General features: G+C 44.1%; 1 protein-coding gene across 1 annotated transcript; it reads right to left on the bottom strand.

The window, feature by feature from the left end:
• Nucleotides 1-3,043: 3,043 nt before the first annotated feature.
• RBMX2 (RNA binding motif protein X-linked 2) lies at nt 3,044-14,140 on the bottom strand. Its single transcript, XM_054472579.2, has 6 exons — nt 14,035-14,140; nt 13,699-13,814; nt 12,213-12,264; nt 7,004-7,133; nt 4,859-5,036; nt 3,044-4,022 (listed from the first exon to the last, which is right to left on the bottom strand). Exons 1-6 carry the CDS (start codon nt 14,037-14,039, stop codon nt 3,535-3,537), a joined length of 969 nt encoding a protein of 322 aa, XP_054328554.1. The 5' UTR covers nt 14,040-14,140; the 3' UTR covers nt 3,044-3,534.
• Nucleotides 14,141-14,585: the final 445 nt, after the last annotated feature.

Genomic DNA, 14,585 nt, shown 5'->3' with positions numbered 1-14,585 from the left:
AGTCAAAAGCCCACCAGAAGACAGTATTCCATGGGGGGGCAGGGGACACCTCATGCACTGAGGTCAGCAGGAAGGCACTGGTGAGAGGGACGCCAGCATCATTAAGTTCAGAGGTGGCCACCTCTGCATGCCAAGGCTGACAGTGAGAGACCATCACAGAGCTGTGCTCATCAGTGTCAAAGGGGATGATGGGGCCCCAGAGTAAGAGACACCAGACAGAGGTGCTTAACCTCCGGAAGGCAGGAGGCCACAAATACCAGAGCGAACCACAAGGTCTGAAGGACAGCCATGGGGGCTTTACCTTCAGGGAGTTCTGGAGATGGCTAATGGAACATGGTGTCCCTAGGAGCAACAGTCAAAAAGGGTGTTGCTCCCTATCTACAAGCTGAAGAGGAGTGGAGGAGCAGGAGGCTAAGGGAGCTTCCCCCAATAAAAAGTCCTACTTTCTTGATTAGCTGCCATACTTCAGCCGGTTTTCACGTCTGGAAAGAGGTGGCTGGATCCCTGGGAAGGACAATGGTGAGTATGCAATGATTCGCCCAGTACTTCCCCAAAGGGACCTACAGCCACTTACTTGGGTATATGTACACTGGGGAGAGAATACTCAAACATTCGGCGGAACACTGGACCCAAGATCTAAGTTGACTGCTACCTAGAGACAGGAAGCATCATCACGGCCCTGGTTAGACTGGGGGCTTATGGAGGCCAAGTGATAACTGAAATTCTGGCCAAAACAGGATTCACAGTGGGCCTGCTGCTGACCCAGCCAGTGGTCATTTCCTAGCCCTAAGTGTGTAACTGGAATTGACCTGGCAGTAGGAGTAATGCCCCCATGGCTCCTTGGTCTGTTGGAGTGAGAGCTGTCATAGAGAGGAAGGCCATGTGGAAACCTCTGAAGCTGCTCCCCTGAACCTCTCCACAGACAAGATAGTAAACTGTGATGGTTACTGTTGTGTGTCAACTCAGCTTAGGCTATAGTACGCAGTTTCTCAATCAAACACTACTCGGTGTTGCTGTGAAGGTACAGTAATCCCCCCTTATCTGTGGTTTCAGTCACCTGTGGTTAACCGTTGCCGGAAAATATTACATATGTGAGATATTTTGAGAGACACCACATTCACATGACTTTTATTACAGTATATTGTTATAACTGTTGTTTTACTGTTATTGTTGTTAATCTTACTGTACCTCATAATTTAAACTTTATCATATATATGTACAGAAAAAACATAGTATATATAGGGTTCGGCATTAGCCAGTTTCAGGCATCCACTGGGGGTCTTGGAACGTATCCCATTGATAACGGGGGAGTAGTGGATTTTGTAGATTTGGTTAACATCTACAATCAGTTAAGTAATGATTACCATCAATAATGTGGGTGGGCCTCAACCAATCAGTTGAAAGCCTCAAGAGGAAAACAGATTTCCCTGAAGAAATCCCACCAGTGTCAGCTCTTGTTTCATGAATTTTAGGCTTGCCTAACCAGCCCCCATAATTGTGTGATCCAATTCCTTACCACATATAAAAACAAGCAGACGAAATGACTTAACCCGGTTCATGGGCCTTTGTCACTGGCTACCACAGCAATGGCATAATGAGCGCATGAGCACAGCAGCCACGATGGCTGAGATGGAGGCCAAGAGGCAATAGCATGAACTGCTTACGATGGCTGATGTAGCAGGGCTCCTCTGACAGGTGACTGGCTCAACTCACTTTGGTCTAGCTGAAACCATCTTAGAACTGCACAAGACTTTTCCTATCCACCCTTCCTTCCTATTTCTTCTCCAGAGGTTAGATCTGTATCATAGTCTGACAGCTTTCCCAGACTCCTCGACCCTCCCCCACTACATCCCCCACAAACTCTCCAACTCTCCTGCATGTCTAACCGAGGGTCCAAATTAACACACAGGGAAGTCCAACTTAGTGCACTCACTATTAAAGTATTAAAGCTCTGGTCTTTCATTTTGCAGGGTCAGAAATTCAACCTTTAATAATTTACCAGGGAGTATTTATTAAAGGTCCTGTGACCTAGTTCCTACCAAACTCGTTAAGAGACTGATAGATAAAGAAGCAAGCTAAAACTCAAAATAAGAAGGAACTGCCAGGCAGACCAGCAGGACAGACAATGAAGCTGACAAAGGGTTCCCATCCCAGCAACAGTGGCTACTTGAAAAGAGGACAAAGGCTAAAAAGTAGCCTGGTATGTCTGGAACACAAAAAGGAAGCTGGCTAGCCAAAAAGTAGAAACAACCCACATGTCCACTCACTGAGGAGTGCATAAACAAAATGTGCTCTATCAATACAATGGGATATGATACAGCCATAAAAAGGAATGAAGTACTGATACATGCTACAACGTGGATGGACCTCAAAAACACTACATTAGGCCAGGTGCGGTGGCACATGCCTGTAATCCCAGAACTTTGGGAGGCAAAGGCAGGCGGATCACTTGAGGTCAGGAGCTCAAGACCAGCCTGGCCAACATGGTGAAACCCCATCTCTACTAAAATACAAAAATAAGCTAGGTGTGGTGGTGCATGCCTGTAATCCCAGCTACTCGGGAGGTTGAGGCAGGAGAATGGCTTGAACCCAGAAGGCAAAGGTTGCAGTGAGCTGAGATTGCATCAATGCACTCCAGTCTGGGCGACAGAGTAAGACTCCATCTCAAATTAAAAAAAAAAAAAACCCACTACACTAAGTGAAAGAAGCCAGACACAAAAGGCCACAATTGTATAATTCCATTTTTATGAAAGATCCAGAATAGGCAAACCCATAAACAGGAAGTCGATTGGTAGTTGCTAGGGACAGGCAGGAGCGAGGAAATGGGGAGTTCTTGTTTAATGGGTACAGGGTTTCATTTTGGGATGATAAAAAATGTTTTGGAACTAGACAGAGGCAATGGTTACACAACACTGTGGATGTTCAGTACCAAATGCCACTGAATTGTTCCCTTTAAAATAGTTAACTTTATGTTATGTGAATTTCACCTAAATACAAATAAATAATAAATACATTGCAAGGAAAAAATGTGGAAAGAGGCATATCAAACAAAAAAGTTTTAATGAAAAAGAAAAGACATTAAAAAGTTCTGCAAACAGGAGGGTTTGGGCGTGGAGCTGGCTGATTTTAAAAATCCTATCCCATTCGTTCACATCAAGCTGTCCAAATCTAGTAACTGGAAAGGTCCCAAGATGCTGAGCTATAAACATCTAACACGAAGACTAGAATTCTAGAATTATCTGGTATTTTCCCTTTCCTGAAAATTCCATCTTCAACTGGGGTCTATGGGTTCAAGAGCCATATTTATGAACCAAAATTCAGGATACATACTCTGGTACAGGGACAATGGATGGTGCAAAGAATATCCAGGATATCTAGCTGTTGAAACTGCAGCCCTCCCAATGACTCTAAATAGTCAAGGGATTAAAAGAATCCAGCCCCAGAAGTTTTAGATACAAAAATACAACCCAACTGAATTTGACTGCATTTAAAAAACATAATTATTTCCAAATCTACTGTGCAGCTGAACAGTCTTCAGTGATGCCTACGGTCACTGGGATTCGAAGACTCCCGCTCCCGGGAGCACCGGGCCCTTTTATGCCTATGGGATTTATCTCGGCTCCTACTTCTACTTCTATGACTATACCCTTCAGAACGCCCATTGTACCAGCAAGAATGTGCATCTGAGCTCCGCCCTCTGTCCCTAATCATGGTCTTTTCTTCTCTTGCCTCCCTCCTGCTTGAGGACTTGTGCTCGTGCTTGGGTTTCTCCTTCTTCAGCTCCCTCTCTAGGTCCTCTGCTCCACCAGAGTAGGCCGTCCTGGATTTGGGGAGCTTCTGCCCCTCCCTGGGCTCTGACTTCTGAGCTCTCTCCGAGTTCTTGCTGCTGTGCTTCTTAGGGCCAGGGTCATCCTTTTCCTTTACTGTCTTGCATCTGGGTGACGAAGAGGATGGTTGCTCTGCCTGTACCTCCCGGTCGGCTTTCTCTTTTTCTTTCTTTTTTTTCTTTTTTTCCTTTTTGTCTGAAGGATAAAAGAAAGAAGCAGTAAATAAGAAAAGGGAAAAAAATAAAGAACTCCCTTTAAAAAAAAAAAAAAGCACCTTTCTTTTCTGAATACATCAACCACAGGTGCTATAGTTCAAAAACATTCACAGCTGGGTGCGGTGGCTCATGCCTGTATCCCAGCACTTTGGGAGGCCGAGATGGGTGGATCACGAGGTCGGGAGATCAAGACCATCCTGGCTAACATGGTGAAACCCCGTCTCTACCAAAAAAAAATAATAATGATAATAATTAGCCGGGTGTGGTGGCGGGTGCCTCTAGTCCCAGCTACTCAGGAGCCTGAGGCAGGAGAATGGCATGAATTCGGGTGGCGGAGCTTGCAGTGAGCCGAGATGGTGCCACTGCACTCCAGCCTGAGCGACAGAAACTTTCACATGCTAGGAGGTGGGGAATGTGCATAAGGAGAACAACCTTGGCAGCAGCATGAAGCAGCCACTGTCTAGGCCTCCAGGAGAGTGCCTCCAAGAAGCCAACTTGGATGTCTGTCACCCTTGATATGTCAAGTGGCTGTACAAGGTAATTCCCATCCTGAGTTACCTCTTCAAAGACCTTATCTCCAAATACAGTCGCATTCTGAGGTGCTGAGGGTTAGGATTTCACCATATTAACTTGGGGAGAGACACAATTCTGCCCATAGCACCAGCCTTCCACTGATACTCCCTGCTTTCCCAATTAAACTATGCTTCCCCACACCTTCCCCTTTCACACTTGAGTTGATTATCAACTATCAGTGAATGCAAGGAAGAGCAGACATTAAGACCACCCAGAATCTTATCTTAGGTCTTAATGCTTTACCTTTTTTGTGCTTTTTTGTTGGTTTTTCATCTTCAGAGCTCTCAGACAAACTTGGTGAGGGGGTACGAGCCCCACAGCCCTTCTCCTGGAGCTGTCTGGTCACATCATCCATTTCTTCTGAGTCCTTAGGAGCCCGATAGTTAGACACATGATCCACTCGGATAGTTCTTCCTTTGATCTAAGCAAGACAGGCGATGCTTCAGTGAAGACAGCCCTCATACCAAACTGTCAAACTATTTGAACACAAGCTACAGAGAACCATGATTTGAACTACATCCTTTACCTTCTTGTTAAATTCTGCCACTAAAGCAGACCTGTCCAACTGGTGTGTCATAGCATGTACACCTAAATATTAATACACTCAGCTCTCAGTGCAGCTAGATGAGGCCTGGGGCAGTTGTACCAGCAGCCTCATCACTTTACTCCAGGGCAGCATACAAATATCTTCATGTTCTGTATGTGCCATAAAATGAAAAAGACTAGGAAAACTACCTCAAAGCACAAGCATCAGGGAAGACTGAGATTTAGATGCACAATGAATTACCCTTGATCTGTAACCTAAGTTTACAGTGAAACATACCCTAGGAAGGTCTGGCAACTAGAAGGAATTCTTGAAATCTAGCTTAATGCTACAGCTGCTTTCTCCACCCAGTAATTAGGAGGCAAAGTCAGACCAACAGTTTGGAGGGAGAAAGGAATCAAGAAAAGGGCACTTGCTTTTTTCTTAAGCCCTCACACCTTGCTCTAGCCCCACCATACTGGAACAATCAGCTCACACTGATTCTTGCACTGCGAATCACATCTCTCCAGATGAACAACAACAAAATATTAACCCCTCTGGTCGGGCGCAGTGGCTCACACCTGTAATCCCAGCACTTTAGGAGGCCAAAGCAGGTGGATCACTTGAGGTCAGGAGTACGAGACCAGCCTGGCCAATATGGTGAAACCCCATCTCTACTAAAAATACAAAAATTTCCCAGGCGTGGTGGTGCACACCTGTAATTCCAGCTACTCAGGAGGCTGAGACAGGAGAATCACCTGAACCCAGGCAACAGAGGTTGTGGTGATCCAAGACCATGCCACTGCACTCCAAGCAGGGCAACAGAGTGAGACCCTGTCCCCCTCCCCCACCCCCCAAAAAATTAACACCTCACTTAAAATAAAAATATTCTATTTTTAGGCAGATACAGACTTACTCCCTAGGCAAAGTCATCCAAAATTTAAAGTTTGGCTTTTATTGTTCCAATACAAGAACATATTTTTATTTTTACCTTGAAGCCTGAGTGGCTTGTGTCATGTATCCTCTTCTCCATTTTGAAACACTTTGGAAAACCTTCCTTTTACAGTGACGCCCTCTGACTGCTGGCTTCCTTAAACATCAAGCCTAGAACCTTGTTCTACTCTGTTCTATAATCTCCAGCTATTCCATACTCATGAATCAGTGACAAACTCTCCAACTCAAGCCTCCCCCCACCAACTCTGTGACACTGTTCATTTCAACTGCAGCTCTTTTCCTAAATGAGTGCAGCAACCACATGGAGCATCGATAAGCCTGACTTGCCCTATCTCCTTCTAAGAACTCAGTGCCTCACTTATGACAGTGGAAATGAGAGGGAACTGGGGGGAGAAAATTTCAAGATGAAATTACTTTTTGTAGAATCTGCCATCAGATTTTAACTAGAGAATTTCTAGGGCCCAATATGCTAGGTCACTGGCGATATATGACAGACATACATGGCTATGTCCTAGATTATGAGGCCATGATAAAGCCCAAAACCCCCAACACACGACAATATGGAAGAGCAATGTTTGCTAGACTCTTCATCCTCCAGTACACCAGAGATGACAGTAGACAAAAAAAGAAAGGTGAAAAACAGAGGCCTGGATGAGAGGCAGGCCTGGTGCCTATGCTCCTGGGGAGATGGTTTGTTAACAGATGGGGAAAAGAAGCAAGTCCTGCAGGACCATGAGCCAACAGAATTATTTCCTGGAATCTCTTCTTGACCAGTGTCTCCACATCTCTGCAGCCCCCGCAACACACCAAGCTCACAAGTGCTGCCCTTGTGTCTGTGGGAACCAGGTAGAAAACGAAACCCCTATACATGGGAAAAAAGTCCAACCAACCTGCTTAATAAGCACACTCACCTTGATCCCATTAAAATTGTCGACAGCCAGAATTGTGCTCCTCTGGTCTTCATAGCAGAGGAAACAGAATCCTTTGGATTTCCCAGTTTTCTTGTCCCGCACGAGATTAATGTTAACAATCTCCCCATATCTATTTATTTTATAAAAGAGTAAGACACTATTGACTTAAAAGGCAAAAACTTGCAGATAAGGTAATTAAAACAAAATTCAAATAATATAGTGTAAACAACAGATGCATCTAGAACAAGATGACATAGAAAGGTTGCAAAGAAAAAGTCAGACAAGAACAGGAACCCCCAATTAAAAAATGGGTGGCAATATCCAGAGCAAAGACTAATTCAAGGCCAAAATAAAAATATCACGAGACTAAGAAGATTATTTTACACTGAAAAAGGCCTAAATACACAACAAAGGTATAAACCAGGAAAACTTTATGAGCCAATTAAGAAATCAAAAATTTTAATTAAAAAAGCTATTAGAAATGCAAAAAGAAACTAATAAAGAAAGTTATGGGAGAATTTAACACATCACTTTGAAGTTTATCACGCACAAAGTGGACAGAAATAAACTAAAATCAGATTAATTAATACACATAACTACTCTATTATAACAAATATTAATGTAGGACTATTAGATACATAGATATCTTTGACTCCTACAAGATGACATTTTCAAGAATCCATGAAGCACGTATTAAAATTGACTATGGATTAGGTCTCAATGTAAACCTCAATAATTATACTACAAAAGACAGAACAGACCATGTTTCCAGTTATAATGTTATAAAGCTGGAAATGATATTTTAAATAAAAAACATGTTACCTAACTAGAACTTGAAAGCTACTCTCCTAACAACTGCATGAAAGAGAAGACGAAGCAAAATTAAAAAAAAAATCAATGGCAGACTATTTAGAAAATAGCAAAAATGAGAATATATACCAAAACTTATGAAATGTGGCTAACGTCATACTCAGGAAAAGTTGTAATATTAAAAGAATTTTATTGTGAAGAGAAAGGATGAACATAAAAGAAGAAAGCAAACCTAATGAAAGCAGACGGCAGTTAATAGAGATAAAAGCAGAAATTAGGCTAGGCATGGTGGCTCATGCCTGTAATCCCAGCATTTTGGGAGGCCAAGGTGGGAGGGCTGTTTGAGGCCAGCAGTTCGAGACCAGCCTGGGAAACAGAACAAGATCCTGTCTCTAAAACAAACAAACAAACAAACAAGAAGGCAGAATTAAATAGAAAAAAAAAGGCCAGGCATGGTGGCTCACACCTGTAATACCAGCACTTTGGGAGGCAGGAGGATTGAGGCCAGTAGTTCGAGACCAGCCTGGGTAACAGAACAAGACCCTGTCTCTAAAAAAAGCAAACAAACAAAAAGGAAGATAGAAATAGGAAAACAAAAAGGAAATAGAAAAAAAAGATCAGGCACGGTGGCTCACGTGCATAATACCAGCAATTTGGGAGGCCGAGGCCATAGGATCACTTGATGCCAGGAGTTTGAGACCAGCCTGGACAATACGGCCAGACCCCTGTCTCTACAAAAAAAAAATTTTTTTAATTAGCCAGGCATAGTGTGCACCTGTAGTCCCAGCCACTCAGGAGGGTGCGTGGGGCGGATCACTTGAGCCCAGGAGTTCGAGGCTGCAGTGAGCTAGGATCACGCCACTGCACTCCAAACCTGAGCAAGAGAGTGAGACCCTGTTTCAAAAAAAAAAAAAAGAAAAAACATTAGAAAAAAAAACTACCTTACTCCTTACAAAAAGATAAATTCCAGGTAAGTTAGAGGTTTATAAATTTAAAAATAAAGTCATAAAAATAAAATAGGAATTGATAGATATGTTACATAATCACATACATACACTTCAGCCCAAAATCCAGCATCCTGCTTAATGAGAAATACTAGAGCCAATTCAACTAAGTTTAGGAACTATTTAATACTAAATTGGAGGTATAGGCCAATGCAATTAGATAAAACAGATACAAGAAATGAAAAAAGGAAGTAACACTACCTTTTTGTAGATTACATATGACAGTAGCCCAAGAGCTCAAGGCTACAGTGAGCTACGGTCTTAACACTGCACTCCAGCATGGGTGTCAGAGCAAGGCCCTGTCTCACAACAATCAATTAAATTAAAATGCTAGCAGCTGGGGGATCTGGGTGAAGGAGATACAGGTATTCTTTATACCATTTTATAATGTTCCTATATTAAGCCTGAAATTATTTCAAAACAAGAATTAAAAAAAAAAAAGAATACAGGCACTGGCTTGAAGGAACTCATGTTGACCCTCAAATAGGGAAAATTTGAGCATCAAGAAAGAATAATGATAAGTATAACATATCAAATTAAGAAAAAATAAGTCCATAGTACAGGCTGAGCATCCCTAATCTGAAAATCCAAAATTCAAAATGCTCCAAAGTCTGAAACATTTTGAGCACCAGCATGATATCACAAGTGGAAAATTCCTTATCTGACACCTTTAATTTCTGATGGTTCAATGTACACAAACTTTGTTTCACACACAAAATTATTGAAAATATTGAGGGTATAAAATTACCCTCAGTCTATGTGTATAAGGTGTATATGAAACATAAATGAATTTTATGTTTAGATCTGGGTCCCAGCCCCAAGTTAACTCATTACGTTTATGCAAATTGGAAACACTTCTGGTCCTCTGGTCCCAAGCATTTTGTTCTTTTTTTTTTTTTTTGGAGACAGAGTCTCACTCTGTTGCCCAGGCTGGAGTGCAATGGTACTATCTCAGCTCACTGCAACCTTCACCTTCCCAATTCAAGTGATTCTCCTGCCCTGGCCTCCAGAGTAGCTGGGACTACAGGCACCCACCACCACACCTGGCTAATTTTTTATATTTTAGTAGAGATGGGGTTTCACCACATGGCCCAGGCTGGTCTCAAACTCCTGAGCTCAGGCAATCCACCTGCCTCGGCCTCCCAATGTGCTAGGATTACAGGCGTGAGCCACCGTGCCTGGCCCCAAGCATTTTGGATAAGGGATTTTCAACCCGTAATACAATACACAACAAAATACTATAGCAAAGAGTTAATATCCTTCATACATGAAGGGCTCATGTAAAATCAACAAGAAAATAAGGAAAATACTTCTAGAAAAAAGTTGGCGAAGGATATGAATAGACAATTTACAAAGAAAAATAATGGGCTGCAAATCTATAAACAGATGTTCAACCTCACTGATGATAAAATAAACGCAAAGCAAAGTAATAATGAGAAGCCCTTTGGCAAATATTTTTTTAAATAGTCACTGTTAATCAGGATTCAGAAAAATGGGCATTCTAATGAGTGTGGAAATTGGTACAACCTTTTGGAGAGCAATTTGGCAATGTTTATAAAACATCTTTAAAATGCTGATGTATTGATCCATATTCCTCTTTCACTAAAGAGACCATGAGGGGTGCATACAAAAATTTATATACTATAATGTACATTGCAGTATAATTCATAATAGCAAACCATTGGAAATAATGTCCAACATTTTTTTAAAAATGATAAAGAGATATGCCAAAACATTAAGGTTTTCCTTAAGAGTATGTTCTATTTTCTTCTTTATACTTTATTTTGCCAAATGTTCTATAATGACTATATATTACCTTCAAAATCAGAAAACAAAGTATTTTTTTTTCTTTCTTTTTTTTTTTGAGATGGGGGAGTCTCGCTCTGTCCCCCAGGCTGGAGTGCAATGGTGCGATCCTGGCTCACTGCAACCTCCACCTCCCGGATTCAAGCAATTCTCCTGTCTCAACCTCCTGAGTAGCTGGGATTACAGGCGCGCACCACCATGCCTGGCTAATTTTTGTATTTTTAGTAGAGACGGAGTTTCCCCATGTTGGCCATGCTGGTCTCAAACTCCTGACCTCAGGTGATCCGCCCACCTCAGCCTCCCAAAGTGCTGGGATTACAGGCATGAGCCACCGCGCCCAGCCAACAAAGTAGTTTTTTGAAAGGCACTGTTATCAGCGGCAAAGGCAATCGTCACGGAGAGCAACGTGCGTAACCAGAATAGAGAATAGATAATTAGAATAAGCAAACACGCACACATGCTAGCTGATCATTACTCAATGCAAGTAGAACAGCTCCAAGATGGAAGGCTGAGTAGAAGTACCACAAAGGGGTAGAAATTATAGGCTGCACCTGCTGTGAACTTCCCACCATCCAGAAGTTGGAGGAAGCAATCTTTGTCCCTGCCAGGACCCTCCACCTGTGTGGGTTGCCCAGGTTCTCTATCACAGCCTTCTTCTCACGGGTATTGCCCAATTCCCTTCCCATGTCTTGCTGCCCCAAAAGTGGCCCAACCACTCAGCCAGGGCCCTCTGTCCATGGATGGTCCCATAGCAATCCCTCTGCCAGTGTATGCTACCTGTGTTCACTTGGCCAGCCCCTTTTGCCATGGTCCGCTACCTGTACATGCTGTCCAACTTCTCTGAAACAGTACTATGCTCCCAAGGCCTACAAAACCCAAACGTAGTCGTCCTCTGCACCTATGCCAAGGTCCTCTGGCTCTGTGGACTAACTGTGCTGTTTAACTCTGGGGTTGCAGGCCAGCTGCCCAGCCCCTCTCCTACCAGCTGCTACTACCAGTATGAGCTGCCAACACCCTCTCCCATGAAATGCTGCTGCTAACACCTCAGCAGAATGAAGAATATACAGGTCTCCTATTCATTCTTGTTCCCTTCGGGCTGTGATTCTCAGCCTCCAGGTAGAGATTGCCTTTGCTCACTAACGTTACACTCATCGAGAAACAAAGAAAGCAAACTACAACCTTCTGTTTTTTACCCCAATTCCTCCGTGCTTTGCCCCAATCGTATGATGCCACACAGGTAAGGGCCAGAAGGGCCCTGTGACCATGGGTTACCCCTAGTTTGCAAGAGCCCAAGGAGTCCAGTCTGTTCCAGTCTAGGCCCAGGCTGAACAAGCCTTAGTGAAAAACAACAGAAATAGACTAGAATCCCCAAGATGCCCTCCCAAATTAACAAATCTCTTGGATCTCCCACAGGAGAACATTCTAGAACCATGTCCTGGGACTGATCTAGAGCAGAAGCTCCAACCCTCCCATGCAGGGATGCCATTCAGCCTAGAGTGAAAATAAGTGGTTTTTGTGATGCCACAAAATGTATTACAGAAACAAAGTACTCTGTTGACTCAGGAGGCAGGAAATGAAAGGACACTTACTGTGAGAACACACAGATGATGTCCCCTTCAGTCAGTTCATAAGGAAGCCCTCCTAGAAGAGAAAACCACATTTCAGTTCCACCAACATTTACCAAGTGTTTACTACATACCATGCACTAGGCCAGGCACTAGGGGTGGGAACAGTAAGCAATAGGCCCTGCCCTTAAAGAAATCAAGTCTGGGCTGGGCACCGTGGCTCACGCCTGTAATCCCAACACTTTGGGAGGCCGAGGCAGGTGGATCACCTGAGGTCAGGTGTTCGAGACCAGCCTGGCCAACATGGCGAAACCCCGGCTCTACTAAAAATACAAAAAAAAATTAGCCAGGTGAGGTGGCGGGCACCTGTAATCCCAGCTACTCAGGAGGCTGAAGCAGGAGACTCGCTTGAACCCAGGAGGCAGAGGTTGTAGTGAGTCGAGATCGTGCCATTGCACTCCAGCCTGGGCGACAAGAGTGAAACTCCAACTCAAAAAAAAAAAGAAAGAAAGAAAGAAATCAAGTCTGATGCAATGACAGAAGTACATGTAAGGTGCCAGTAGTACAGGAAAAGGAGTGATGAATTTTGAGTGGAAGTCGGGGTCACCATTAACGAAACTAATCTGATCACTCAGTCGTCCTGGCACCCAAAATCCTATGGACAAAGCAGATAGTTTCCATCACAAACCTCTGCTTCCACAAACATGTTGAATTCATCTGCTCATTACCCACAAATTTACAGCTATGATACAAAATCAGTCTACATATGTCATGATTAACCCCACCTACACATAGACAAAGGTTATAAAGACACTGTTAAGCACTTCCTAGGGAATAATTTCCCCTCCAAATGTTTCTTTCCTCATTTGTAAGATGGGGATATTAGCATGTAACTCGCAAGATTATTATAAGAGTTAAATAAAACAATGTATATAAAGTGCTTAGCACAATGTTTGGTACAATAACCTCTTTGAAGCATCAAACTTGTACAATTACTGATTGTGATATAAAGTGAATACAGTAATGGTAATGTGGCCATGGACTAGAAAGCAGGAGCTAGAGGAGCAAAGTGAATTCTGGAAGGGAAGGGGAATGGGGGAGGGTGGTGGTAGCAATATGGGGCTGTGGCTAAGACCATGAGTTCTAGAATGCTATAGTTCTGCCTGTTGTGCTTACTAGCTATGTGACCTTAAGGAAGTCCCTCAACTTCTCTGCACCCCAATTTCCTCAGCTGTATAATGGGTCAGAGAGTGAGAGAGAAATAACAACAGTCCCTGAACCTTAGCACAGCAAATGGCAAACAGTAACTCTCATGAGCACTGATTTGGCAGGGAAGGAAAACTAAAAATGGGGCAGAAAAGAGATGGAACACGGATTCCCGGGCAGACAGCAGATGGATATAAAGGTGGGCGATGAATGTAAGCAGGAGTGAAGGGTGAAAATGCTGAAATAGTCGGAAACCGAGCAGGAGAATCTGGAGAGCACTGCGGAAGAAAGATGTGGACCTCACCCAGGAAGATCCAGGCGCTGTCCTTGTACTCGGAGTGCCAGGACACCTTATCGGCCACTCCAAGCTGGACCTCTCGTTCATTCAGCTCGTTGATCAGCTTCACCTTAGTTAAAGGGCTTCACGGTGGCGGGGTGGGGGGAGGGGAGAGGAGGCAGAAAAGCAGACAAGTAAGTGCGAACCGGCCGGAGCTGAGGAAGAGCAAAACTAGGGGACGAGCTGTTCTAGTCCCCGCGCCGCTCCCGCCCCTCGGCCCCGCAGACGCTCTACCACCCCAGCCCCGGTGGACCACCCCCAGCGGCCCGCTGCTCCTTCCTCAAAAGGAATCTGACGCCTTACTTCATCTCCTCGGGTTCGCGCTCAGCATTCAGGAATCAGCGCCCGGGAGAAGCAGCGCAGCGCATGCGCGGCCCCGGCGCCAGTGGCCAGTAGATTCGGTGACCTCGCGCCGGAAGAGCCGGGGTGTACCGGGGCATAGCGCCTGCGCACTAGCAGCCTTCCGCGCTCCGTGCGGTTACGTCTTGTAGAGATGGTTTTTCTCTAGTTTTTCACTTTTTCTTCTCTGTGAAATGGGATAAAGGCACAAGCCTGGGCTGTTGCAGGACCCCCAGCTCTTGAACGATATCTGAAACTGGTTAGATTAGCTATAAATATTTGCTGAGTGAACGGAACAAGCAGCCTGATGTGGCCATTTTAGTCTCAGCCCTCGCTCCCAGTCCAGAGTCCCACTTGGACCTTCGCTCCTAGTCAGTTGCTAACGCACAGACCCATCAAAGCATCCCTGTCATGGCAGAAAAGTGAAGAAGATAGGTGAAAAGGTAAATCTTCTGTTGTCCTTATCCCAATACATAGGCAACAGACCAGTGTGCCTCTATAGGCTGAATCGAATA

Source organism: Pongo pygmaeus, chromosome X (assembly GCF_028885625.2).
Source record: "Pongo pygmaeus isolate AG05252 chromosome X, NHGRI_mPonPyg2-v2.0_pri, whole genome shotgun sequence".
NCBI classification, from domain to species: domain Eukaryota; kingdom Metazoa; phylum Chordata; class Mammalia; order Primates; family Hominidae; genus Pongo; species Pongo pygmaeus.
Note: the sequence above shows the minus strand (reverse complement) of the source record. Positions and strands in the feature narration are given on the sequence as shown.